Source organism: Malaclemys terrapin, chromosome 16 (genome assembly GCF_027887155.1).
Source record: "Malaclemys terrapin pileata isolate rMalTer1 chromosome 16, rMalTer1.hap1, whole genome shotgun sequence".
NCBI lineage: Eukaryota > Metazoa > Chordata > Testudines > Emydidae > Malaclemys > Malaclemys terrapin.
In genome coordinates, this window is record NC_071520.1 from 486,185 (window position 1) to 512,787 (window position 26,603).

Sequence of the window (26,603 nt, forward strand, 5' to 3'; positions counted from 1 at the left end):
CTCTGGCTTTGTGGTAAGCTTGCCGTAGCTCCTTAATTTTCACGCGGCACTGCTGTGTGTCCCTGTTATGGCCTCGGTCCTTCATGGCCCTGGAGATCTTTTCTAATACTTTTCCATTTCTTTTACTGCTACGGAGTTCAGCTATCACTGCTTCATCTCCCCATATGGCGAGCAGATCTCGTACCTCCCGTTCGGTCCAGGCTGGAGCTCTTTTGCGATCCTGGGACTCCATCACGGTTACCTGTGCTGATGAGCTCTGCGTGGTCACCTGTGCTCTCCACGCTGAGCAAACAGGAAATGAAATTCAAACATTCGCGGGTCTTTTCCTGTCTACCTGGTCAGTGCATCTGAGTTGAGAGTGCTGTCCAGAGCGGTCACAATGAAGCACTGTGGGATAGCTCCCGGAGGCCAATAACGTCGAATTCCATCCACACTACCCCAATTCCGACCCGCAAAGGCCGGTTTTATCGCTAATCCCCTCGTCGGAGGTGGTGTAAAGAAACCGGTTTAAAGGACCCTTTAAGTCGAAAGAAAGGGCTTCGTTGTGTGGACGTGTCCAGGCTTAATTCGGTTTAACGCTGCTAAAGTCGGCCTAAACCCGTAGTGTAGACCAGGCCTCGGTGTTGGTACGAAGAGCTGCTGCAGAGAGTCAACAGACGTATTGGAGCATAAATGTCTAAATCATGTAGATTCTGGGAGGTGATTTCTGTGTTTTTTTCAGGCATTTCCCCAATAGATTGAAGATTAGGAACCTTTTTCCCATAGTGAAGTTGATGTGTATTGCATGTTTTGTGAAAACAGAAAAAAGAACAAACTCATGACAGAAAAATTTAGTCCATTACACATGAAGGATAAAGGCTATGGGCCTGGTTTTTCTTTTTGTTTTGTTCTTTTTGTTTTGTTTTGTTATTTTTTAGTTACCCCATTATAAAACCATTGACTCGTTTAGAGTAATATCAGATTTATACAGTATAAGTTATACTAGAATCAGGCTTCCTGAAATTATTAAATACCTGGAGGGGTTCACATAAACTTTGATCACCTTTTTAAAGGGAAAATATTACCCACTTGCCAGCACACAGGTATACAGGGAGACTTACAAGTAAAAGAAAGCCATCTGCAGACGATTGTCCTGGTTAATGGGAGTCATCAAGATTCCAAACCACCATTAATGGCCCAGACTTTGCATAATTACAATAGGCCCTCAGAGTTATATTTCATATTTCTAGTTTCAGATACATGAGTGGTACATTTATACAAATAGGATGACCACACTCAGTAGATTATAAGCTTTGTAATGATACCTTACAAGAGACCTTTTGCATGAAGCATATTCCAGTTACATTATATTTAACTCATTAGCATATTTTCATAAAATCATCTAGAGTGCAAGATCACACAATGGATTTGGCCTGATGTGAGGGGTTCTCTCCAGATGCTGTTTTTAAACCGGTCTCAGAAAATAGCTCACGAACAAGAGAAGCGGCTAATCAAACCTGAGAGTGACAAATGGTGAACACTTGGGTTTCTGGAATGGCAAAGAACCCTTACCATGGGCTTGGGTGCCATGAGGGTTCTCTAAGAGACGGGAAGTGAAGGGTTAAAATCCATGTGCATGTTATATAACAACCTGGTATATGGATTGTGCCAGCTCTTTCTTAGACCCAAAGTCCAGAGTTTGGTTTGGAGACCAGATGCCTAGTTAATAGTGATTAGCTAAGAAAAAAGCAGAATAAACAAGATGACATTGCCTTTGCTAGGATCTGCTTGGTCAGTAGAAATGCCAAATGTTGAAGCAATAACTGAATAATTATGTTTCATCCAATGTTTCAAATTGAACAAAGGATCCCTGTTCCTATTGTGTTTCTCCTGAAGGGAAAACAGTCTTCCCACAGATCCAACCTTGAGTTTATGAAAATTGGCACATGTCAGTATAATGATATGGCATCCTTCCCCCTCCCTTCACAGGGACCAATGCCCTGCCTTAAGGCATAAAGGAGACAATCTGTATTACCATATCCTTTCACTGTTTCTTGGCTTTAACCGCTAGGAATGTACCTGTTGGACAATCAAAGGAGTTGTTCCATTCCTATGGACCCCAAATCAGAATTCAACATATATATTTTATACTAATAACATTTTATCAAAGTATTAATTAAATGTTAACTTGCTAATTTGAGACCATGGGCGGAGACATTATGTAACCTTTTAACCATTGACTAATGTGCTATCTGGTCTTGCTGCAAAACCTATCCTGGGGTGTGGAACTGCCTACCCCGTCACTTTCCCCCGCCCATGGAAAATCTATATATTTCATTGTAATCAATTGATTGACAGTGTCTCTGAGCCTAATAAGCCAGGTGACACTCCGCCAGCGCTGTGTGTAATAAACCCCTATGCTTTGACCTCTACATGGTGTGGATTTATGTCCTTCAGTTTGGGGGCTCGTCTGGGATGCAAGTTTGTGTACTGGCTGAGGATCTGAGACTGAAATCCAAAAGAGGTGAGTATGTTTACTTTACCACCTCATTAGGCCAGGGATAGATTTGTTACCCAAGCCAGAGGGGATATGTCGCCCTTTTATGACATCATTCCCATTGATTCACCGTTTGTGTTGGATTTTTAGTCAGTGATATCTGCTATTAGCAAAACTCATCCTGTAACGGCATGAAGTAGCTGCCCACTGGTTCTCAGACAACCAATCAGAAAGTATCTTTTCTCATTGGGATGCATTTCTACTTGTTTGGAAGAGATCTAATGGTGAGAAAAACAACAAATGTGAAAATCCTTCCTGAGCTCCGCTAATGACAGATTTCTCAGGGAATCTTTGTTTAAACGCCACGAGGATGGACTTCTGGTCAGCTGATAGAGATCGGTTCCTGCGAAAAGGAAACATGAAAGACTCATTCCTGATCTATTTCACAAGGAACGACGCTTCAAGAGCGATTAGGATGCTATAATGCTCATTTGACAGCAATGGGTCCGTGAGCAATACGAAAATCAGATATTTATTCCTGCTCTTTTCTAGGGAGTAATTTGTCAAGGACTCTTAGTCTGAAAGCCAAAAGGAATGTCTCTTGCCGGTTTCAAAGACATCGGTTCGTGAGAAAGTCAAAAAATGAGCTAATCATTCCTGAGCTGTGCTGCTGACAACTGGTTTGTGGAATAATTCCTGAAGAGACCTTAGGATGCACTACAAGTGGTTTCGAAAAACTCGGTTCCTGAGAAAAAGAGGAAATGAACTATTCATTCCTGAGCTAGGCCACTGATCAAATTCCTCGGGGAATCATGCTTCGAAGGGCATTGGATTGCATTGCTAGTGGTTTGGAAGAGATCGGTTGGTTGGATAGACGAAAAAAGAGAAAATAATTCCTGATCTGTGCTACTGAAATGTTTATCATGGAATCATGCTTTAAACAACAGTTGGATGCTCTGCTAATGGTTTGCTAGAGATCGATTAGTGAAAAATACCAAAAAAAGAACAGCCTCGTGCATGTTGCTATTGACATATATCCCATAAATCATGCTACAGAAGCCATTTGCATGTTCTGCTAGTGGTTTGAAAGAGATGGGTTTGTGAGAATACTGACATTAAATCTTCCATTTCTGAGCTGTGCTAGGGACAAGTTTCTCAAGGAATCTTCGTTTAAAAGCCAATAAGATGCTCTGCTAGTGGTTTGAAAGTGATCGGTTCCTGAGCCATATGGAAAATGCGAATTATATTCCTGCTCTGTCATAGGGAGACATTTCTCATGCAATCGTGCTTGAAAACACATTAGGATGCTCTGCTAATGCTTTGGCAGGGTTCAGTTAGTGAGAAATACAAAGAAATGTGAAAATCCAGGCCTGAGCTGTGCTAGAGACGACTTTCTCAAAAAAAAATCTTCATTTACTACCACTTGGATCGATTATGGGACATTTGGATGAGATCTCTACGTGAGAAAGACGAATAAATGGCAATCCATTGCTGAACTGTGCTAGTGAGAAATTTATCAAGGAATCTTCGTTTGAAAACCATTACAATACACTGCTAAAGGGTTGGTAGAGATCGGTTTGTGAGAAAGCCGAGAAATGAGAAACACACTCCTGATCGGTGCTAGGACCAATTTCTCATGGAATCAGGCTCCACAAGCCACTAGGATGCTCTGCTAGTGGTTTGAAAGAGATCGGTGCATGAGAAATACAAAACACGTGAAAATCCTTCCTGAGCTGTGCTAGTGACAAAATGCTCAAGGAATACTGCTTCAGGAGCGATTACGATACTCTCATTTCACAGAGATCGGTTCGTGAGCAATACGAAAATCAGATATTTATTCCTGCTCTTTTCTAGGGAGTAATTTGTCAAGGACTCTTAGTCTGAAAGCCAAAAGGAATGTCTCTTGCCAGTTTTAAAGACATCGGTTCATGAGAAAGTCAAAAAATGAGATAATCATTCCTGAGCTGTGCTGCTGACAACTGGTTCATGGAATAATTCCTGAAAAGACCTTAGGATTCACTACAAATGGTTTTGAAAAACTCGGTTCTTGAGAAAAAGAGGAAATGAAATATTCATTCCTGAGCTACGCCACTGACAAACTTCTCATGGCATCATGCTTCGAAGGCTATTGGGATGCATTGCTCATGGTTTGGAAGCGATCGGTTTATGAAAAATCAGAAAAATGAGAAATGCTGCAATGGGATTCCCTAACTGTGGTGGGGCAATAGATGGAACCCATATCCTTATCTTGGCACCGGAGCACCAGGGTACCCAGTACATAAACTGCAAGGGGTAATTTTCAATCGTGCTGCAAGCACTTGTGGCTCACAAGGGACGTTTCACCAACATCAACGTGGGCTGGCTAGAAAGGGTACATGATGCTCGCGTCTTCAGGAACACTACTCTGTTTAAACGGCTGCAGCAAGGGACTTACTTCCCGGACCAGAAAATAACCGTTGGGGATGTTGAAATGACAATAGTTATTCTTGGGGATCCAGCCTACCCCTTAATGCCATGGCTCATGAAGCCATACACAGGCAGCCTGGACAGGAGTCAGGAGCTGTTCAACTACAGGCTGAGCAAGTGCAGAATGGTGGTAGAATGTGCATTTGGCCGTTTAAAATGTCGCTGGCGATTGTTACTGAGTCGCTCAGACCTCAGCCAAACCAATCTCCCCATTGTTATTTCTGCTTGCTGTGTGCTCCACAATCTCTGTGAAAGTAAGGGGGAGACCTTTATGGCGTGGTGGGAGGCTGAGGCAAATCGCCTGGCTGCTGATTACGCACAGCCAGACACCAGGGTGATTAGAAGAGCACACCAGGAAGCGCTGCGCATCAGAGAAGCTTTGAAAACCAGATTCATGACTGGCCAGGCTACAGTCCTCCTTTATTTACTCATTCTCTGTAAGGAACCCACCCTCCCCCTTCCCCCAGCTTGCTTTCAAAGGAAATAAAGTCACTATAATTTAAAAATCATTTATTCTTTATTAATTGATTATAAAAAGAGGGAGAGAACCCAGGTGGGGTTTGGGAGGAGGATCGGCGGGAAGGAAAAAGCCACTAAAAAAAGGTTAAATAAATGACAGCCTTTTGCTTGGGCTGTCCACTGTGGTGGAATGGGAGGGTGTATGGAGCCTCCCCCACCCCCACATTCTTACACGGCTGGGTGAGGAGGCTATGGAACATGGTGAGGGGGGAGGGGGGTTATACAGGGGCTGTAGCGGCACTCTGTTATCCTGCTGCCATTCCTGAAGCTCCACCAGACGCCGGAGCATGTCTGTTTACTCACGCAGCAGCCCCAGCGTTGCATCCTGCCTCCTCTGATCTTCCTGCCGCCACCTCTCATCTCGAGCGTCTCTCCTCTCCTCATGTTGGTCCCTCCTGTCCTCACGTTGGTCCCTCATGTCCTCACATTGGTCTCTCCTGTCATCACGTTCACTGGCTTCTTTCCTATACTTTGAAACCATGTCCTTCCACTCATTCAGATGAGCTCTTTCACTGCGGGTGGATTCCATGATTTCTGCGAACATCTCGTCTTGCGTCTTCTTTTTCCGACGCCTTATCTGAGATAGCATTCGGGATGGAGGAGGGAGGCTTGAAGAATTTGCAGCTGCTGGAGGGAGGGAAAAAGGAGAGAATTTTTTAAAAAGATACATTTTGCAGAACAATGCTTATACTCTTTCACGGTGACCAACACTATTCACATTACATAGCACATGTGATTTCTGTGCAAGGTTGCTTTTTGCCTCTTAATATTGAGTGCCTGTGGCTTTGCTGCTAGAGATCACAGACGCAAGTCTGGGCAACAGAATTTGGCTTGCATGCGGCCATGGTAAGCCATTGTCTTTCAACTTCTGCACCCTCCTTTCCCATATACCAAGCAAAGCCCGTTGAATGCTGCGGTTTTCCTGTTAACCTTCAGCAGCAGAAAACAAACTAACCCCCCCATCCAATTCTCTGGATGATCGCTTTATCCCTTCCCCCACTGCGTGGCTGGTATCAGGGAAGATCCCTTCTAGCCAAATGCGAAAAGCTCTGGGCCAATTCTCCCCCCCATCCCGTGCTTGGCTAACTGCAGGGAAGGATTTCTTTTCAGCTACAGGCAAACAGCCCAGTAGGAACGGCCACCTCTGTCCCCTTAATTAAATTCCCGTATTTCAACCAGGTTACCATGAATGATATCACTCTGCTGAGGATTACACAGCGAGATACAGAACGGATGTTGCTTGAATGCCAGCAAACACCGGGACCATACACAGCCAGGCTTTGTCATGCAACGATACCAGATTACTTGCTGCAAGCATGGCACGGTCAAGTGTCCTACCATGGAGGACGGAATAAGGCTGCACTGCCCAGAAACCTTGTGGCAAGGCTTTTGGAGTACCTCCAGGAGAGCTTCATGGAGATGTCCCTGGAGGATTTCCGCTCCATTCCCAGACACGTTAACAGACTTTTCCAGTAGCTGTACTAGCCGCGAATGCATCCCAAGTCCTCAGGGCAAAGTAATCATTAAAAAAAGCTTGCTTTTAAAACAAGTTTTATATTTTAAAAGGTAAACTCACCTGAGGTCCCTTCCATGGGGTCATGGTCTTGGATACTGGCTTGGGAGGGTTGGGAGGGTACTTCAGTCAGGCTGAGAAAAAGATCCTGGCTGTTGGGGAGAACAGAGTGCTGGGTGCTCTCCGCAAGCTCGTCCTCCTCCTCCTCCTCCTCCTCTTCCCCGTCCGCAGAATCCTCAGGTGTAGCTGATGAGATTATCCCCGCCTCGGAATCCACGGTCAGAGGTGGGATAGTGGTGGCGGCCCCCCCTAGAACTGCATGCAGCTCGGCGTAGAAGCGGCATGTCCGCGGCTCTGACCCGGAGCGACCGTTTGCCTCCTTTGTTTTTTGATAGGCTTGTCTGAGCTCCTTGACTTTCACGTGGCACTGATCTGAGTCCCTATTGTGGCCTCTCTCCATCATGCCCTTGGAGATTTTTTCAAAAGTTTTGGCATTTTGTCTTTTTGAACGAAGTTCTGCTAGCACTGAATCCTCTCCCCATATAGCGATCAGATCCAGTACCTCCCGTACGGTCCATGCTGGTGCTCTTTTTCGATTATCGGCCTGCATGGTTACCTGTGCTGATGAGCTATCTGTGGTCACCTGTGCTCTCCACGCTGGGCAAACAGGAAATAAAATTCAAATGTTCGCAGGGCTTTTCCTGTCTACCTGGCCAGTGTATCCGAGTTCAGATTGCTGTCCAGAGTGGTCACAATGGTGCACTGTGGGATAGCTCCCAGAGGCCAATACCATTGAATTGTGGCCACACTAACCCTAATTCAAAATTACAATATCGATTTTGGCGCAACTCCGCTCATCGGGGTGGAGTATAGAAATCGATTGTAAGAGCCCTTTATTTCGAAATAAATGGCTTCGTTGTATGGATGGGTGCAGGGTTAATTCAATTTAACGCTGCTAAATCCGAATTAAAGTCATAGTGTAGACCTATAGAATCAAGCTTCAGAAGCCATTAGGATGCTCTGCTAGTGGCTTGAAAGAGATGGGTTTGTGAGAATACTGAAAATGAGACCTCCATTGCCAAAATGCGCTACGGAAAAATTTCTCAAGGAATCTTTGTCTGAAAGCCATTAGGATGCTCTGCTAGTGGTTTGAAAGAGATCGGTTCCTGCGAAATATAGAAAATGTGAATTATATTCCTGATCTGTGATAGTGAGAAATTTCTCATGGAAGCATGCTTTGAAAGCCATTGGGATGCATTTCTAAATGTATTAGTGAGAAAAATAACAAATGTGAAAATCCTTCCTGAGCTGAGCTAGTGACAAATTACTCAAGGAATCTTTCTTGAAACGTCACGAGGATGCACTACTGGTCAGTTGGTAGAGATTGGTTATTGAGGAAAGGAAACATGAGAGATTCATGCCTGATCTGTGCTAGGGACAAATTTCACAAGGCATCACCCTTCAAAAGACATTAGTATTGTCTGCTCGTGGTTAGGAGGGAGGAGTTTGTGAGAATTCTGAAATGGTGAAATACTTTGCTGATCTATGCTACGGACAAATTTCTCAAGGAATCTTCATTTAAAAGCCACTAGGATGGACTGCTGGAGATATGGTTGAGATTGGTTCAGAACAATTTTGAAAAATGAAAAATGTATTCCTGACTTGTGCTAGTGGCACATTTCTCAAGGAATTTTTCTTTAAGCTCCTCTAGGAGGCACTACTGGTCAGTTGGTAGAGATCAGTTAGTGAGAAAAGGAAACATGAGAGATTGATGCCTGATCTGTGCTAGGGACAAATATCACAAGACATCACGCTTCAAAAGACATAGTGTTGTCTGCTTGTGGTTTGGAAGAGAGGGGTTTGTGAGAATTCTGAAAATGTGAACTATATTGCTGATCTGAGTTAGGGAAAAATTTCTCAAGGAATCTTTGTCTGAAAGCCATTAGGATTCTCTGCTAGTGGTTTGAAAGAGATCGGTTCCTGTGAAATATGGAAAATGCGAATTTCACAAGGTATCACGATTCAAAAGTATTGCGTAGTAGAAGTGCAATAATGTGCAGTCAAATTTTATTAGATGTTATGAATTTAAGATAACACTTTAGTGTATTTTCAGCTGAAATGATTAGATATTGCTTGAAGACAGTGGGGGCAATTGTCTTGTAAGAACAATCATCTTGTTTCAAACACTCCACGAAAATTAAACTTGGTTTGGACTTTTTTGACATATCAGTAATAAATAACAAGATCAAAAGAAAAAGGAAGGATTGCAGTGAAGCTTTTAGGTGATGGTTTGTTTCCTGATATTAACACCTTAACACTGTGTAGATTGATGGTCTTTGGTTTGACATCAATATCTGGGCTTTCAAATTTGTGAACCCTAAGGTGTGCATTAATCAGCATTAGTGCACAGACACAATAGACACTGAAAGTATTTGGATAATATACTTATCATGAGGTTGCATGAAGAGTGCCAGGGATGGGAATCAGAGCATCTTTTCAGGTTTCAGAGTGGCAGCTGTGTTAGTCTGTATCCTCAAAAAGAACAGGAGTACTTGTGGCACCTTAGAGACTAACAAATTTATTAGAGCATAAGCTTTCGTGGGCTACAACCCACTTCTTCGGATGCATATAGAGTGAAACATATATTGAGGAGATATATATACACACATACAGAGAGCATGAACAGGTGGGAGTTGTCTTACCAACTCTGAGAGGCCAATTAAGTAAGAGAAAAAAAAAAACTTTGGAAGTGATAATCAAGCTAGCCGAGTACAGACAGTTTGATAAGAAGTGTGAGAATACTTACAAGGGGAGATAGATTCAATGTTTGTAATGGCTCAGCCATTCCCAGTCCTTATTTAATCCTGAGTTGATTGTGTCTAGTTTGCATATCAATTCTAGCTCAGCAGTCTCTCGTTGGAGTCTGTTTTTGAAGTTTTTCTGTTTTAAGATAGCCACCCGCAGGTCTGTCATAGAATGATCAGACAGGTTAAAGTGTTCTCCCACTGGTTTTTGAGTATTATGATTCCTGATTTCAGATTTGTGTCCATTAATTCTTTTGAGTAGAGACTGTCCGGTTTGGCCAACGTCTCCGACTCAAAGAATATTTCCAACATACCTCTGAACAGCATACTAACCCACAGAATCCCCCCTACCAGCACTACAAAAAAAAGGATTCTGCGTGGACTCCTCCGGACGGTCGAAACAACAGACTGGATTTCTACATAGATTGCTTCCGTCAACGTGCAAAGGCTGAAATTGTGGAAAAGCAACATCACTTGCCCCATAACCTCAGCCATGCTGAACACAACGCCATCTACAGCCTCAGAAACAACCCTGACATCATTATCAAAAAGGCTGACAAAGGAGGTGCTGTCGTCGTCATGAATAAATTGGAATATGACCAAGAGGCTGCTAGACAGCTCTCTAACACCACATTCTACAGGTCATTATCCTCTGACCCCACTGAGGATTACCTAAAGAAACTACACCATCTGCTAAAAAAACTCCCTGACAAAGCACAGGAACAAATCTGTACAGACACATGCCTAGAACCCCGACCAGGGACATTCTATTTGCTACCCAAGATCCATAAACCTGGAAATCCTGGATGCCCCATCATCTCAGGCATTGGCACCCTAACATCAGGCTTGTCTGGTTATGTGGACTCTCTCCTCAGACCCTATGCTACCAGCACTCCTAGCTATCTTCGAGACACCACTGACTTCCTGAGGAAACTACAATCCATCGGTGATCTTCCAGAAAACACCATCCTGACCACTATGGACGTAGAAGCCCTCTACACCAATATTCCACACAAAGATGGACTACAAGCTATCAGGAACAGTATCCCCGATAATGTCACAGCTAACCTGGTGGCTGAACTCTGTGACTTTGTCCTCACCCACAACTATTTCACATTTGGGGACAATATATACCTTCAAGTCAGCAGCACTGCTATGGGTACCCGCATGGCCCCACAGTATGCCAACATTTTTATGGCTGACTTAGAACAACGCTTCCTTAGCTCTCGTCCCCTAACGCCCCTACTCTACTTGCGCTACATTGATGACATCTTCATCATCTGGACCCATGGAAAAGAAGCCCTTGAGGAATTCCACCATGATTTCAATAATTTCCGTCCCACCATCAACCTCAGCCTAGATCAATCCACACAAGCGGTCCATTTCCTGGACACTACTGTGCTAATAAGCGATGGTCACATAAATACCACCCTATACCGGAAACCTACTGACTGCTACACTTACCTACATGCCTCCAGCTTCCATCCAGGACACACCACACAGTCCATTGTCTACAGCCAAGCTCTAAGATATAACTGCATTTGCTCTAATCCCTCAGATAGAGACAAGCACCTACAAGATCGCTATCAAGCATTCTTAAAACTACAATACCCACCTGCTGAAGTGAAAAAACAGATTGACAGAGCCAGACGAGTACCCAGAAGTCACCTCCTACAAGACAGGGCCAACAAAGAAAATAACAGAACACCACCAGCTGTTGTAGATCTCTGATGATCTACAACCTATCATCAGAGAGCTACAACCTATCCTGAAAGATGATCCTTTACTCTCACAGATCTTGGGAGACAGACCTGTCCTCGCTTACAGACAACCCCCCAACCTAAAGCAAATACTCACCAGTAACCACACATCACTGAACAAAAAAACTGACCCAGGAACCTATCCTTGTAACAAAGCCCGATGCCAACTCTGTCCACATATCTATTCAAGTGACATCATCATAGGGCCTAATCACATCAGCCATACCATCAGGGGCTCGTTCACCTGCACATCTACCAATGTGATATATGCCATCATGTGCCAGCAATGCCCCGCTGCCATGTACATTGGCCAAACTGGACAGTCTCTATGCAAAAGAATTAATGGACACAAATCTGACATCAGGAATCATAATACTCAAAAACCAGTGGGAGAACACTTTAACCTGTCTGGCCATTCAATGACAGACCTGCGGGTGGCTATCTTAAAACAGAAAAACTTCAAAAACAGACTCCAAGGAGAGATTGCTGAGCTGGAATTGATATGCAAACTAGACACAATCAACTCAGGATTAAATAAGGACTGGGAATGGCTGAGCCATTACAAACATTGAATCTATCTCCCCTCGTAAGCATTCTCACACTTGCTTCTTATCAAACTGTCTGTACTGGGCTATCTTGATTATCACTTCCAAAGTTTTTTTTTTTTTTCTCTTAATTAATTGGCCTCTCAGAGTTGGTAAGACAACTCCCACCTGTTCATGCTCTCTGTATGTGTGTATATATATCTCCTCAATATATGTTTCACTCTATATGCATCCGAAGAAGTGGGTTGTAGCCCACGAAAGCTTATGCTCTAATAAATTTGTTAGTCTCTAAGGTGCCACAAGTACTCCTGTTCTTTTTGAGCATCTTTTCAGACATTCTGGCATATATTTTCATTGAAGTTGTACCACAACATGGATTTTGACTCTTCTTGCATGGGCCAAATCAACCTTTTTTCTATATAAACTCCATATTACTATTTCACTGCAAAGGTGAAACTAAACTGCTGAACATCAATTTATCTTGAATAAATTGCTCATTCATGTTGAGGAAAGGGGAGCAAATGTTAAGAAGGGAAATAAAGACACTAGAATTGAAGCTGGCAGGTGTGTGGGTTGGAGAAAGTTAAAGGGGAACTGGTTTGTGAAGAGAATAAGGGGGAGGGAAATTTCGCATGTTTACCTTGGGAGTGATGGAAGGTGAAACAAGTAGTAAACATGTAATCAATAAAATATGAGTCTACCATATAAATACATTATTTCCCCTACTCCTTCTCCTGTCTTTGTCTTTTTAAACTGTACACTCTTTGAGGAAGGGACCAGGACTTCCTCTGTGTATGGAACACCTAGCAGTTTTTGAGCACTGCCACAGTCTAAGTAAGTTACAGCCGTCATTACTATTTCTATCATCACTGAAATGTCAGAGACGTTGGGGCAGGGAAGCAGACTACTGGAGAATCCTGTAGCTATGCAGACAACAAAGGAAAAGGGAGATATGCTGGTTTAAAACAGGTGATGCAAGCTCATGGGCCCATGCTGTCATTGTTAAAGAGGGACACAGGTTGAAAATCATATAAAAACCCCATGCTTAACCCCTCCCCCAAATGTCTGTACTTATGGTACCAACAGCAAGCTTAGATGATTAAAAAAAGAACGTTAACAAAATCTATATTAACTTTTCATTATTTATTCTGTTTATGCCCTCTTCCCCCCCCCAAGTTTGAACAACAAGAAGTCTAGCTCCGGCCAGGTGGCACGGCTGCCAGACATGCTGCTCTGAGCGGCATGGTAAGGGGGCTGGGGCGGGGTTGGATAAGGGGCGGGGAGTTCCGGGGGGCAGGGCCGGCCTTAGGCATACGCAGCATATGCAGCTGCCTAGGACACCATGACATACGTGGGAGCACCAGCCCTATCCCCTGCCCCCCCCATGGGCTGCGCCCACTGCAAAGGGCAGGGCTGTCCCTAAGGGGGTTTGGGGCCTCGACAACTCCCTCCGTCCCGCCTCTTACCCCCCCGCTCTGCCCCTGGCCCGCCCCCATTCCACCTCTTCCCCCAGCGACCCCTCACTCAGCGGCAGCGGCGGGAAGCGGAGCAGCCCAGCACCAGCCTGCTCTACTCCGCCAGCTCCCAGCTGTGGTGCTCCACTTCCTACTGCTGGTGAGTGTGGGGAGGTTGGGGAACGGACGCCCCTTGCACTTGCTGGTGGCGGGTAGCGGAGTGATGTGGCCCAGGCCTCAGCCGTGTCACTTGGGGGGGAGGGGTTAGGGAAAGGTTCCCCTGCCCCCCAGACTCACGGGAAGCGGAAGTGTGGGAGTCCCGGGGGGGCCTGTTGGGGATGGGGGTATGGATAGGGATCAGGGGACTGGGAGCAGGGAAGTTGGATAGGGGGTGGGGTCCCAGGGGAGCGGTTGGGGCAGGGGGTCCCAGGAGGGGGTGGTTAGGGGACAAGAATCGGGGGATTGGATGGGTCGGAGGTTCTGAGGGGGGCAGTCAGGGGGTACGAAGTGGGAGGGGGCGGATAGGAGGCTGGGGCCAGGCTGTTTGGGGAGGCACAGCCAGGGCCGGCTCCAGGCACCAACCCAGCAAGCAGGTGCTTGGGGCGACCAAGGGGAAGGGGCGGCATGTCAGGCTCTTTGGCGGCAATTCAACGGCGGGACCCTCTCGGTGGGAAGCACCTGCCGCTGAATTCCCGCTGAAGAAGAAAGCGGCACGGCGGAGCTGCCGCTGGAGTGCTGCCGATCGCAATTGTGATTGTGGCTTCCCCGCCGCCGCTTGGGGTGGCAAAAACCCTGGAGCCGGTCCTGGGCACAGCCTTCCCTACCCAGCCCTCCATACAGTTTTGCAACCCCAAAGTGGCCCTCAGGCCAAAAAGTTTGCCCACCCTTGCTATAGCCCATGTGCATTTCCCACAGGGCAGCAGTGATACCAGATGGCCAGTTATGGTAATGCACAGAGTGTGTTTCCCCTGGAGCAGCAGTGACATTTGCTATGTGTGGGGGTAGGCAAATTTTGGGAAGCTTATAATTCCCCGCGTGACCTCCCCCACCACCATCCCTGATCTTAGTGACAGTAACAGCCCTCTGCTCTCATCTGACATTCCCTGGCATCTGTCTCAAAGACAGGTAGTCCTACCTCTCAATCTCAGGCCAGAGCTGAAATTATTCTTCATCCGTTCTCCCTTGCAGAAAATAAAAACCACAAAGATCAAATTCGTGGCAGAAACTTTAATGGTATGTGTCTCCGGTGCTTGCTGTCAGGACTGGCTCTAGGCACCAGCAAACCAAGCATGTGCTTGGGGCGGCACAATTTCAGGGGCGGCATTCCTGCCACTTTTTTTTTTTTTTTTTTGCTTGGGGCAGCAAAAAACCTAGAGCTGGCCCTGCTTGCTGTTCCAGAAGGACTTTCCCTACATCTCCCCAAAGCAGTCATGGCTACTCCCCCACCCAAAATCATCACCCCACACAACATTCTATTGTTCTTGTCCTTCGCCTTTACCCCACAGGGGTCTGAGGCAGTAGAGAGGAGGACGAGGAGTGCCGTGACCAGGGAATACCACTCACTGATGTGAAAGGAATAAATTTAGGACTGAGCAGCTCTGGTTACATGCAAGTTAGACAAGTTAACTACTGAAAGAGGGCTTCAAAGACTGTTGTCTGTGGAGAGAATTTGTTATGTTAGCTTGGGGTGGACCTGGGGAAAGGCCTCTGCCCCTAACTGGGGACCCATGAGCTTGGCGGAGCCCTTTCAGCCCTCTCAAGGAGTTGTGAGAGGTGATGGGAGTCTTCCTGAAGTACAGTAGCTTCCTGGAAAGCAAATTTCCATTTGCTCTTACTCCACAGCTCACTGTCAAGCTTCTGTCCCCTGGGAGGGGCTCAAGGTGGCTGCTGCTTCTCTTGATCTCTGCCACAGGCTGGCCATTCTCCCATCTACACAATGGCATTAAGAACTGAAACGAGAGAGTGAGAGAGAGAGAGAACACTTGTAATTTAAGGCACCACTGGTGCGCGGAGGACAGACACACAAAATTGTCAACTGGCTACTGCTCCTTGGAGCCCCCTTTTCTATTCCCCTCCAGCCTACCCAGTGCCTGAAATGGTCAGAACTGAAAAGGAACTACAGCCCCCCAGGTCTCTCCACACTAGGGTGACCAGACGTCCCGATTTTATAGGGACAGTCCTGATTTTGGGGTCTTTTTCTTATATAGGCTCCTATTAACCCCCATCCTGATTTTTCACACTTGCTGTCTGGTCACCCTACTCCACACTCTGACCCCATGAGAGAGACCCTGCCTACCCGGGATGCTCTGGTTCTCTGAAGAAAGGGATGATGGAGTATGCACATCGAGAACAATGTGGTGTCCAATGACATACACCCAGTGAAGTGGAAGGACAGACCAGAAAAAACTCCGGTTTCATCTCTAGTTGCACACAGGTCACCCTTCTTCACATTTAGTCCTGGGGAAGATAGGGTAGGGGACAATTACAAACCAAAGGCAGAGCTCCTCCTTCCATGGGATTGGTCCTGGGGAAACAAGAAGCAGCTCTCTGCTCTCAGGGCGGGACTCTCTACTCAGACACTGGATAGAGAGACATAATTTTTCTGAAATTGACACCTGCTCCTCCTTCATCACCGTCACCACCAGACAGGACTTGAGGGCTGCTCAGTGCCACTGCCAAGTCAGATGTCTAGATTGCTCGGGTCCAATTCTTCCAGACCGTCCTCCTCTGGCTGGGGCTCCTGGGCTGTGCTACTGGCCTGGAGGAGTCCTCTGCAAGCATAGCAAAGAACCCAAGGAAGTGCCATCACTGTCCAAAACTCTATTGGTGCAGGAGATTTTGCTCTCCCTGCCTCCCTCTCACATCCATTCCAGATGCCCCCCACTGCATGAACAGAGAGAAACTCCTCACCGATGGGTCTCTTGGCCAGTCACCCCACCAGCATTGCCACAGCAGCACCAGTGCCCAGCATGTTTCTCACCTACCCCTCCCCATCACCCCGTCTTGCAGGTTCTTGTGACCAAGTCTGGGGGGATGAAGATCTAGCACACCTGCCCATGTCCTATGAAGGGAGACAGTACAAGCAGAGGCAAGGAGAGAGAGAGAGCACGTGTTGGCCCACATGAGAGAAGAGAGAGAGAGACAAAAACATAGGAGGGAGGAAAACTCAGTAGCTGTAGTCACCTTCCCTGGAGCCAACCTGCCCTGAGAAACCAGCAGTCATGTGGCCATCCTCCCCACACACCTTTATGACTATCCAAAAAGGATGTCTAGTCTTATCCGGTGCACTTGCCAACAAAGGTACTCGCTGCCTAGGAAAATGTATAATGAGGTACCAAATGACAAAAGGAACATGACAAGAGCTCAGCCATGCTACAGGGACCGCAGGGGCAGAGAGAACCCCACCCCGAGGGAGCAAAAAACCTTCAGCTCAACATAATCAAGACAGGAAGAAATTTGCCCCTGCACACACCAAGCCCAGCCAAGATGGGAGCATGCCCCCTCTTCCCGGCCACAGGGGTCATTGATGGAGAAGGTCGGTAGGCAGTGAGGGGCTCAAGCTTGTGAATGACTGTCTGGGATATAAGGGGGAGTGCCAGACTGTGGGGTAAGGGTGTCCATGGGAACCCAAGATAAGTGAATGCGGGGATTAGGGATAGAGGGGTGTAGGGTTAGCAAGGTGCACTGGGGGATTTAGAGGATCCAGAGAGAAGTAGAGAGGGTAATTTACCTCTGTATTTGGCACTGGTGCAGCCACAGCTGGAAACCTGTGTCCAGTTCTGGTGTCCACAGTTTAAGAAGGATGCTGATAAACTGGAGAAGGTTCAGAGACAAGCCAGGAGAATAATTAAAGGATTGGAAAACATGCCTTACAGTGATAGACTCGAGCAGCGCAATCCATTTAGCTTAACAAAGAGAAGGTTAAGAGGTGATTTGATTGCAGTCTATACCTTTGGGGAACACAAATTTAATAATGGGGTCTTCAGTCTAGCAGAGCAAGGTATTAATCACACTCCAATGACTGAAAATTGAAGCTAGACAAATTCAGACCAGAAATAAGGTGTAAATTTTTAACAGTGAGAGTAATTAACCATTGGAACAATTTACCAAGGGATGTGGTGGATTCTTCAACACTGGCAATTTTTAAATCAAGACTGGGTGTTTCTCTAAAAGCTCTGCCCTAGGAATTACTTAGGGCAGTTCTCTGGCCTGTGTGATACAGGAGGTCAGACTAGATGATCACAGTGGTCCCTTCTGGCCTTGGAATCTCTGATTCTATGAGTACTGCTTCCCCAGAAATTATACCTAGAGTACTGAAGACATTTTCTCAGTCTCAGCTCTTCACCCCTTTCTCTTACTCCCAACCTCCTCCAGCAAGCAATCCCTCTCTCTCCTCCCCCACAAGGGACTTCTTCACCCTCATGGAGCTTCTGCTAACAGTCCCAGAAATCTGTTTGTCCTCAGACAAGCTCCTACCCTTTCCATTTGGATGCAGGTTAAACCTTTACGGGGCATAAGCCAAGTAGAAAGTTCCACCCAAATAAAATATGTTTCTGTTCTAAAAGTGCAAATCAGTCCCTCGGAAATTCTTTCCTTCCTACATCTGTCCCTTACTGCACTGCTCCCAGCTCCACTTCACTCACCATCCCAAGAGACTTAAACTCATCGGTTCAAAACAGATTATCAAGAGAAGTAGCAGAAAGGGAATGGCTATTCAATGCATTTCTATTAGTTTATTGCTGAAACAACTAAGACCTGCCCTAGCTTGAACTCTCTTCATCTCCTCTTTGCTAAAAAGACAAACTGAGTGTCAGAGATGCTGAAAAGAAACTCATTAGAAACAGCCTGACGGGGTGCTGGATGAATGCCTCTCTGGATCATTTTTCAAACATTACGGTTGCTTCTTTCTTGGGGATTGTTTTCTGGCTGCCTTCTTGGGACTTCCTCATAGTCAGACTAGCAGAAGCAATCGCCAAGTTCTTGGTTCTCTGATTGATCAGCTCCAGTATTTTCCCAAATTTATCAGACTCCTTCTTCCACCGTGATATCTTCTTCTGCTGGTCACTCGTGAACTTCTTCTTTAAGTGCTCATAAAAGTGGCTGGTCTTTATTCTTGTCTCCTCCAAGTGATTTACCTTTAGGACAACAAACGTGTGATTTTCAGCACAGGATCCAGTGATGGTTCAAAAAAGCTGCAAAGTGGGGATAGCCTTTGGGGAAAGAGGTGTCCTCCAGGATCCTCCCCCACTCCCTGGGCTTTCACAGTAGCAACCCTTCTCTGAACATTGGTCTGGGAAGATTGGTCAAGTGCCTCTGCCTCCTTACCGGCTTTTCTGGCTTTCACCAGGATCAACAGAGTTCTGCCCACTGAGTCCAAGAACACTCCCTGACATTCTGGAATTGACTGGATTCAGTGTTCAAAAGTTACTGCCTTGAATACAGACAGAAATGCCATTGAGTTATGTGTAGGGCCAGTATCCTTGTTTAATATCTGTATCCTTGTTCTGCTATCATAGGGACAAGAACCTGGGTAGTATAAAAGGACCCCAATCTGTGCAGTGCTGAGACGAGGTAATCTCCCCTGGTATCTCTAATGTGCCCATCAACGTGTTATCTACAACCAAGTGGAGCAGAACAAGAGGGAACTGATTCCTGAAATCTTATAAACACCTGACAGCTGTGGCTATTTCCCACTCTCAGGGAGCTGGGTGGTCAGATGCTCAAAGGCACCTAACTGGAGATATCTTTGAGGAGCTGGGTCTCTGTGCTTTACGTGTCAGTCCTGCATCACAAGCACTGCTCACTCTTCCTGGATATTTTGAGCAGGCTGATCACTTCTTGTCCAGCTTGAGCCCCCTAACATCCCAGAGGATGGAGATTCCCTATGGTCTTAATGTTCCATATAGGACTAACTCCCAGACAGACCATGCCAATCAGAAAACACCCATATCTTAAGATCATGAGGGAGAATCAGCACTCTACTGGAGCCTTCATGAAAACGCTCTCTCTCCCTCTAGCTTCCCACTCCCCTGAGGAGAGCCCTTGGATAGAGATCCTGCAAGGTTTGCCCTCATCCATATAAAGCACTGAATCACATGACTAATGTCAATGAAGACAATGACACTACCTGCGCACTTACAGTTAAGCATGTGCTCCAGTGCTTTGTTGGATCGGGACCAGAGTGCTCAGCATTTATAGGACACATCATGAATAAGATGGTCCTCAGATGCCTCATCCATAATCAGAGGTGGCCTCCCAATGTCTTCTGCTGCAGAGAAGGTAGAAGGGACTCCATTGAGAAGTCATAGAATTATAGAATCATAGATTAGGATTGGAAGAGACCTCAGGAGGTCATCTAGTCCAACCCCCTGCTCAAAGCAGGACCAACCCCAACTAAATCATCTCAGCCAGGGCTTTGTCAAGCCGGGCCTTAAAAACCTCTAAGGATGGAGATTCCACAGTCTCCCTAGGTAACCCATTCCAGTGCTTCACCACCTTCCTAGTGAAATAGTTTTTCCTAATATCCAACCTAGACCTTTCCCCAGACATGACCATTAGGGCTCACTGGTGCAGCAAACAAACCCTCCTTTTACACTAGGAATTTAATGTTGCCTCCATAGTGTTCCCAACCTTCACAGCAAGACAACTGGATTCAAGCCTTGAAACCAGACCTTCTTTCTCACTATGGCCCCTGGGCCAGCAGCCATTTCAGCTCATTTCTAAATGAAGTCAACAATGCTTTTATTCTGGGGACGAGATTGCTCAGGGCCTTGGAGCAGGGCTACAGAGCCCTTCACCTCTAGCTCAGAGAGAGGAATTCAGTGTGCTGGGGGTAGGGTCCTGGCTTGCTCTAGTCACTGTGCTCGGGGTCTCTCCAAATGACAGAGAAAGGGTGTTAGCGTTACCTTGATCTCCTGAATTCGCTGGACACTGGTGTTGTCACGGATGATGACTGTGGATAAGTGACTCTTTGGCAAAAACCTTTTCACAGCCACTTCACTGCCATTGAACAGACTGAGGGGGGAAAGGGGCCTTGTTATAGTTTCCCCGCTCAGGAGAAGCAATGCCATTGCTTGCTCAGCTCTACTGTTCACAGCCCTGCAAGACACCAGGGAGTCACCCTGCCTCACTCAAGAGTTCACGTTCTTTGCTGATGTTACATGGCTCAAAGACATGTATTTTAGGTTTCAGATAGTATCAGGGGGTAGCTGTGTTTAGTCTGTATCTACAAAAACAACAAGGAGTCTGGTGGCACCTTAAAGACTAACAGATTTATTTGGGCATAAGCTTTCGTGGGTAAAAACCTCACTTCTTCGGATGCATAGAGTGAAAGTTACAGATGCAGGCATTATATACTGACACATGAAGAGCAGGGAGTTACTTCGCAAGTGGAGAACCAGTGTTGATAGGGCCAATTCAATCAGGGTGGATGTAGTCCACTCCCAATAATAGATGAGGAGGTGTCAATTCCAGGAGAGGAAAAGCTGCTTCTGTAATGAGCCAGCCACTCCCAGTCCCTATTCAAGCCCAGATTAATGGTGTTAAATTTGCAAATGAATTTTAGTTCCGCTGTTTCTCTTTGAAGTCTGTTTCTGAAGTTTTTTTGTTCAATGATACTGACTTTTAAATCTGTAATAGAATGACCAGGGAGATTGAAGTGTTCACTTACTGGCTTATGTATGTTACCATTCCTGTTGTCCGATTTGTGTCCATTTATTCTTTTGCGGAGGGACTGTCCGGTTTGGCCAATGTACATGGCAGAGGGGCATTGCTGGCACATGATGGCATATATAACATTAGTAGATGTGCAGGTGAATGAGCCCTTGATGGTGTGGCTGATGTGGTTGGGTCCTCTGATGGTGTCGCCAGAGTAGATATGGGGACAGAGTAGGCAACGAGGTTTGCTACAGGGATTGGTTCCTGGGTTGGTGTTTCTGTGGTGTGATGTGTAGTTGCTGGTGAGTATTTGCTTCAAGTTGGGGGGTTGTCTGTAAGCGAGGACTGGCCTGCCTCCCAAGGTCTGTAAGAGTGATGGATCATTTTCCAGGATAGGTTGTAGATCGTGGATAATGCGTTGGAGAGGTTTTAGCTGGGGGCTGTATGTGATGGCCAGTGGTGTTCTGTTATTGTCCTTGTTGGGCCTGTCCTATAGTAGGTGATTTCTGGGTACCCGTCTTGCTCTGTCAATCTGTTTCCTCACTTCCCCAGGTGGGTATTGTAGTTTTAAGAATGCTTGATAGAGATCTTGTAGGTGTTTGTCTCTGTCTGAGGGGTTGGAGCAAATTCGGTTGTATCTTAGGGGTTGGCTGTAGACAATGGATCGCATGATGTGTCTTGGATGGAAGCTGGAGGCACGTAGATACGTATAGCGGTCAGCAGGTTTCCAGTATAGGGTGGTGTTTATGTGACCATCATTTATTTGCACTGTAGTGTCCAGGAAGTGGATCTCTTGTGTGGACTGATCCAGGCTGAGGTTGATGATGGGGTGGAAATTGTTGAAGTCCAGGTGGAATTCTTCAAGGGCCTCCTTTCCGTGGGTCCATATGATGAAGATGTCATCAATGTAGCGCAAGTAGAGGAGGGGCACTAGGGGACGAGTGCTGAGGAAGCGTTGTTCTAAATCAGCCATAAAAATGTTGGCATACTGTGGGGCCATGCAGGTACCCATAGCAGTGTCACTGACTTGAAGGTATAAGTTGTCCCCAAATCTGAAGTGGTTGTGGGTGAGGACAAAGTCACAAAGCTCAGCCACCAGGCGTGCCGTGGCCTCATCAGGGATACTGTTCCTAACAGCTTGTAGTCCATCCTCATGTGGAATATTGGTGTAAAGTGCTTCTACATCCATGGTGGCCAGGATGGTGTTTTCAGGAAGAACACCAATGCATTGTAGTTTCCTCAGGAAGTCGGTGGTGTCTCGAAGATAGCTAGGAGTGCTGGTAGCGTAGGGTCTGACGAGAGAGTCCAAATAGCCAGATAATCCTGCTGTAAGAGTGCCAATGCCTGAGATGATGGGGCGTCCAGGGTTTCCGGGTTTATGGATCTTGGGTAGCAGATAGAATACCCCTGGTCGGGGTTTTGGGCAGGTGTCCATGTAGATTTGTTCCCGGACTGTAGCCGGGAATTTCTTGAGCAGATGGTGTAGTTTCTTTTGGTATTCCTCGGTGGGATCAGAGGATAGTGGCCTGTAGAATGTGATCTTGGAGAGTTGCTGGCTACAGTATGGACACCCCCCCAGAACCCCGACCAGGGGTATTCTATCTGCTACCCAAGATCCATAAACTCTGAACTATTAACTAAGGTTTGTAACCTGTCCTTTAAATCGGCTTAACCCAATGGCTGGAAGTTAGCTAATGTAACGCCAATATTTAAAAAGGGCTCTAGAGGTGATCCCGGCAATTAGACCGGTAAGTCTAACGTCAGTACCGGGCAAATTAGTCGAAACAATAGTTAAGAATAAAATTGTCAGACACATAGAAAAACATAAACTGTTGAGCAATAGTCAACATGGTTTCGGAAAAGGGAAATCATGTCTTACCAACCTATTAGAGTTCTTTGAAGGGGTCAACAAACATGTGGACAAGGGGAATCCAATGGACATAGTGTACTTAGATTTCCAGAAAGCCTTTGACAAGGTCCCTCACCAAAGGCTCTTAAGTAAAGTAAGTTGTCATGGGATAAAAGGGAAGGTCCTTTCATGGACTGAGAACTGGTTAAAAGACCGGGAACAAAGGGTAGGAATTAATGGTAAATTCTCAGAATGGAGAGAGGTAACTAGTGGTGTTCCCCAAGGGTCAGGCCTCGGATCAATCCTATTCAACTTATTTATAAATGATCTGGAGAAAGGGGTAAACAGTGAGGTGGCAAAGTTTGCAGATGATACTAAACTGCTCAAGATAGTTAAGACCAAAGCAGACTGTGATGAACTTCAAAAAGATCTCTCAAAACTAAGTGATTGGGCAACAAAATGGCAAATGAAATTGAATTTGGATAAATGTAAAGTAATGCACATTGGAAAAAATAACTCCAACTATACATACAATATGATGGGGGCTAATTTAGCTACAACAAGTCAGGAAAAAGATCTTGGAGTCATCGTGGATAGTTCTCTGAAGATGTCCGCGCAGTGTGCACAGGAAGTCAAAAAAGCAAACAGGATGTTAGGGATCATTAAAAAGGGGATAGAGAATAAGACTGAGAATATATTATTGCCCTTATATAAATCGATGGTACGCCCACATCTCGAATACTGCGTACAGATGTGGTCTCCTCATCTAAAAAAAGATATACTGGCACTAGAAAAGGTTCAGAAAAGGGCAACTAAAATGATTAGGGGTTTGGAACGGGTCCCATATGAGGAGAAATTAAACAGGCTAGGACTCTTCAGCTTGGAAAAGAGGAGACTAAGGGGGGATATGATAGAGGTATATAAAATCATGAGTGATGTGGAGAAAGTGGATAAGGAAAAGTTATTTACTTATTCCCATAATACAAGAACTAGGGGTCACCAAATGAAATTAATGGGCAGCAGGTTTAAAACAAATACAAGGAAGTTCTTCTTCACGCAGCGCACAGTCAACTTGTGGAACTCCTTACCTGAGGAGGTTGTGAAGGCTAGGACTATAACAGCGTTTAAAAGAGAACTGGATACATTCATGGTGGTTAAGTCCATTAATGGCTATTAGCCAGGATGTGTAAGGAATGGTGTCCCTAGCCTCTGTTTGTCAGAGGATGGAGATGGATGGCAGGAGAGAGATCACTTGATCATTGCCTGTTGATCCACTCCCTCTGGGGCACCTGGCATTGGCCACTGTCGGTAGACAGGATACTGGGCTAGATGGACCTTTGGTCTGACCCGGTACGGCCGTTCTTATGTTCTTATGTTATGTTCTTATGTCATTCTATTACAGATTTAAAAGTCACTATTATTGAACAAAAAAACCTTCAGAAACAGACTTCAAAGAGAAACAGCAGAACTAAAATTCATTTGCAAATTTAACACCATTAATGTGGGCTTGAATAGGGACTGGGAGTCAGTAGTGTAGCCAGGGTTGCAGCCGACGAGGAGTGGCGGAGAAAAAAGGCGCCGGTCCTTCGGTGGCATTTCGGCGGCCCTGCGCATGCGCCGAAATACCGCCAAAAGATGGAGCGGCGCATGCGCAGGTCCGCCCCGCTTCCCCATCCGGAGCACTGTCCGGGGCACCGAGACCCCTGGCCACGCTCTCTCAGGGCCGGAGTCCTGGGCCGGCCAGAGCGCCAGGAGCCAGCCCGCGGCCCCGTTCCGCTGGCCAGGCCGGCCTGAGCACCAGGAGGCGGGAGCCAGCCCGCGGCCCCGTTCCGCCGGCTGGAGCGCCGGGAGCCAGCCTGCGGCGCCGTTCCGCAGGCGCCACTTTTGGGGAATATGGTGACCTCATCTATTATTGGGAGTGGACTACAGCCACCCTGATTGAATTGGCCCTGTCAACACTGGTTCTCCACTTGCGAAGTAACTCCCTTCTCTCCATGTGTCAGTATATAATGCCTGCATCTGTAACTTTCACTCTATGCATCTGAAGAAGTGAGGTTTTTACCCAGGAAAGCTTATGCCCAAATAAATCTGTTAGTCTTTAAGGTGCCACCAGACTCCTTGTTGTTTTTGTAGGGTTTCAGATATTTATCACCAAAGTCTGAGCCTCCCAAATGAGAGGGTCACACCGAATCTTCCACCCAGTATACAGGATTTCTATCAGGTTCTCTCATCCCACAGAGAGGGAAGCTCTAGACCAGCCACCAACACCCTAACCCCAAGAACATGTAGTCTAGCTCCTTCTGCCACCAAACACACTGCGCTCTCTCCTCTCATCCCAACCCCTCAGTGAATATACAGCTGAGTCCTTCCCCTCATCCCCACCAATACACTTATCTCAATTGCTCCCTTCACCCAAAAAATTACACAGAGCATCTTCCCCCTCCCATTTCCCTAATACACTCGCCTCAGAGACATACCCACACAGGGGGAGGGAGTGTGTGTGTTCAGACTGAGAGCAGGAAAGGGCTGTCATTCTTGTCCCCAAGGGGAGGTGAGAAAGAAAAAGGGCTACCTGTGGCCAGGGTGAGGGGGGAGCAGGGCGCTCCCTCCCTGTGCCTGAGGTGAGAGGTCCCTCTGTAGGGCAGGGATGTACTCCTATGTATATGTGTGTGGGTCCCTGTCCAGGGGCAAGAGTGGGGGGATGGAGGATCCCTGTGCAGGGCAGGGCTGTGTCCTTGTACTAGGGGGATCCCTTGAGCCTAGGAGTGAGAGTGGGTGGCGGAGGATCTCTGTGTCAGGGAATGAGAGTGGGGGGTAGTGCCTGGTGGTAGAAGTGGGGGGTGAGGGTCGCTGTGCAGTGGGGGGTCCCTGTGCCAAGGGGTAGAAATGGGGGGCAGGGGTCCCTGTGCAGTGGGGGGGGTCCCTGTGCCAAGGGTAGAAGTGGGGGATGGGGGTCCCTGAGCAGTGGGGGGTCCCTGTGCCAAGGGATAGAAGTGGGAAGTGGGGGTCCCTGAGCAGTGGGGGGGTCCCTCTGCCAAGGGATAGAAGTGGGAGGCGGGGGTCCCTGTGCCAAGGGGTAGAAGTAGGGAGCGGGGGTCCCTGTGCAGTGGGGTTCCCTGTGCCAAGGGGTAGAAGTGGGGGGCGGGGGTCCCTGTGCCAAGGGGTAGAAGTGGGGGGCAGGGGTCCCTGTGCAGTGGGGTTCCCCTGTGCCAAGGGGTAGAAGTGGGGGGCAGGGGTCCCTGTGCAGTGGGGTTCCCCTGTGCCAAGGGGTAGAAATGGGGGGTCCCTGTGCCAAGGGGTAGAAGTGGGGGGCGGGGGTGCCTGTACAGTGGGGTTCCCCCTGCCAAGGGGTAGAAATGGGGGGTCCCTGTGCAGTGGGGGGTCCCTGTGCCCTTTGGCCGGACCCGCACCTGAACAGCACCAGCACTTGGTTGACGCGGGGCTGGAAGAAGGTGACCCGGGGCCGCGAGACCTTCTGCTCCTCCATCCCGCCGGCTGGCTGGGCTGGGCTGGGCTGGGCCGGGCCCCTGCCTCGGGGGCGGGCGTGTCACAATGGCCGGG

General features: G+C 47.0%; 2 protein-coding genes across 5 annotated transcripts in view; one reads left to right on the top strand and one right to left on the bottom strand.

The window, feature by feature from the left end:
- Positions 1 to 26,603, top strand: part of DUSP18 (dual specificity phosphatase 18) — a 44,032-nt gene that overhangs the window by 13,179 nt on the left and 4,250 nt on the right. The window lies entirely within an intron of this gene.
- On the bottom strand, positions 14,750 to 26,560 carry C16H5orf52 (chromosome 16 C5orf52 homolog). Of its 4 annotated transcripts, none has more exons than XM_054005976.1 (5): positions 26,453 to 26,560; positions 20,443 to 20,551; positions 17,268 to 18,672; positions 15,834 to 15,994; positions 14,750 to 15,486 (listed from the first exon to the last, which is right to left on the bottom strand). In XM_054005976.1, exons 1-3 carry the CDS (start codon positions 26,527 to 26,529, stop codon positions 18,415 to 18,417), a joined length of 444 nt encoding a protein of 147 aa, XP_053861951.1. In that variant the 5' UTR covers positions 26,530 to 26,560; the 3' UTR covers positions 14,750 to 15,486; positions 15,834 to 15,994; positions 17,268 to 18,414. The 4 variants fall into 4 exon arrangements, with proteins under 4 accessions (XP_053861951.1, XP_053861952.1, XP_053861953.1 ...); XM_054005977.1 differs by lacking the exon at positions 15,834 to 15,994 and adding an exon at positions 16,153 to 16,308; XM_054005978.1 differs by lacking the exon at positions 15,834 to 15,994.

Bases quoted from the DNA above. Each gene is read 5' to 3' on its own strand.
- C16H5orf52 (XM_054005975.1), bottom strand. From the start codon at position 26,529: ATGGAGGAGCAGAAGGTCTCGCGGCCCCGGGTCACCTTCTTCCAGCCC. The intron at 20,552-26,452 runs GTGCGGGTCCGG...TTCCCCCCTCAG, and splicing joins CAAGTGCTGGTGCTGTTCAG to TCTGTTCAATGGCAGTGAAG. The intron at 15,487-20,442 runs GTAACGCTAACA...CTCTCGTTTCAG, and splicing joins AGCGAATTCAGGAGATCAAG to TTCTTAATGCCATTGTGTAG.